Source organism: Haliaeetus leucocephalus, unplaced genomic scaffold (assembly GCF_000737465.1).
Source record: "Haliaeetus leucocephalus isolate CR32 unplaced genomic scaffold, Haliaeetus_leucocephalus-4.0 Scaffold419, whole genome shotgun sequence".
Taxonomy (NCBI): domain Eukaryota; kingdom Metazoa; phylum Chordata; class Aves; order Accipitriformes; family Accipitridae; genus Haliaeetus; species Haliaeetus leucocephalus.
The window spans coordinates 19,119-19,492 of NW_010972855.1; the positions used below are offsets into that span (position 1 = coordinate 19,119).

A 374-nucleotide genomic window follows, 5' to 3' on the forward strand; every position below is an offset into this window, starting at 1 on the left:
GACATGGGGATGGGGACACGGGGATGGGGACACGGGAATGGGGACGGACACGGACACGGGGACACGAGGATGGGGACACGGGGATGGGAACACGGGAATGGGGACGGACATGGGGATGGGGACACGGTGACAGGGACACTGGGATGGGGACATGGGAATGGGGACGGACACAGGTATGGGGACACGGGAATGGGGACACGGGGATGGGGACACAGGGATGGGGACACGGGAATGGGGACGGGGACGGGGACACAGGGACGGGGACACAGGGACGTGAGGACATGGGAATGGGGACGGGGTTGAGGCACAGGGACAAAGATGGGGACACGGGGGACGAGGACGTGGGTTCCTCGTGCCCTCGGGTGGCTCCAGCC

The 374-nt window shown here is 66.3% G+C and overlaps 1 protein-coding gene across 1 annotated transcript in view; it reads left to right on the forward strand.

The window, feature by feature from the left end:
* Positions 1 to 318: 318 nt before the first annotated feature.
* Positions 319 to 374, forward strand: part of LOC104835994 (zinc finger protein 239-like) — a 1,566-nt gene continuing 1,510 nt past the window's right edge. Inside the window, exon 1 of the mRNA XM_010574294.1 lies at positions 319 to 341. Within this exon, the coding sequence (XP_010572596.1) occupies positions 319 to 341 (23 nt within the window). The remainder of the gene's footprint in view (positions 342 to 374) is intronic.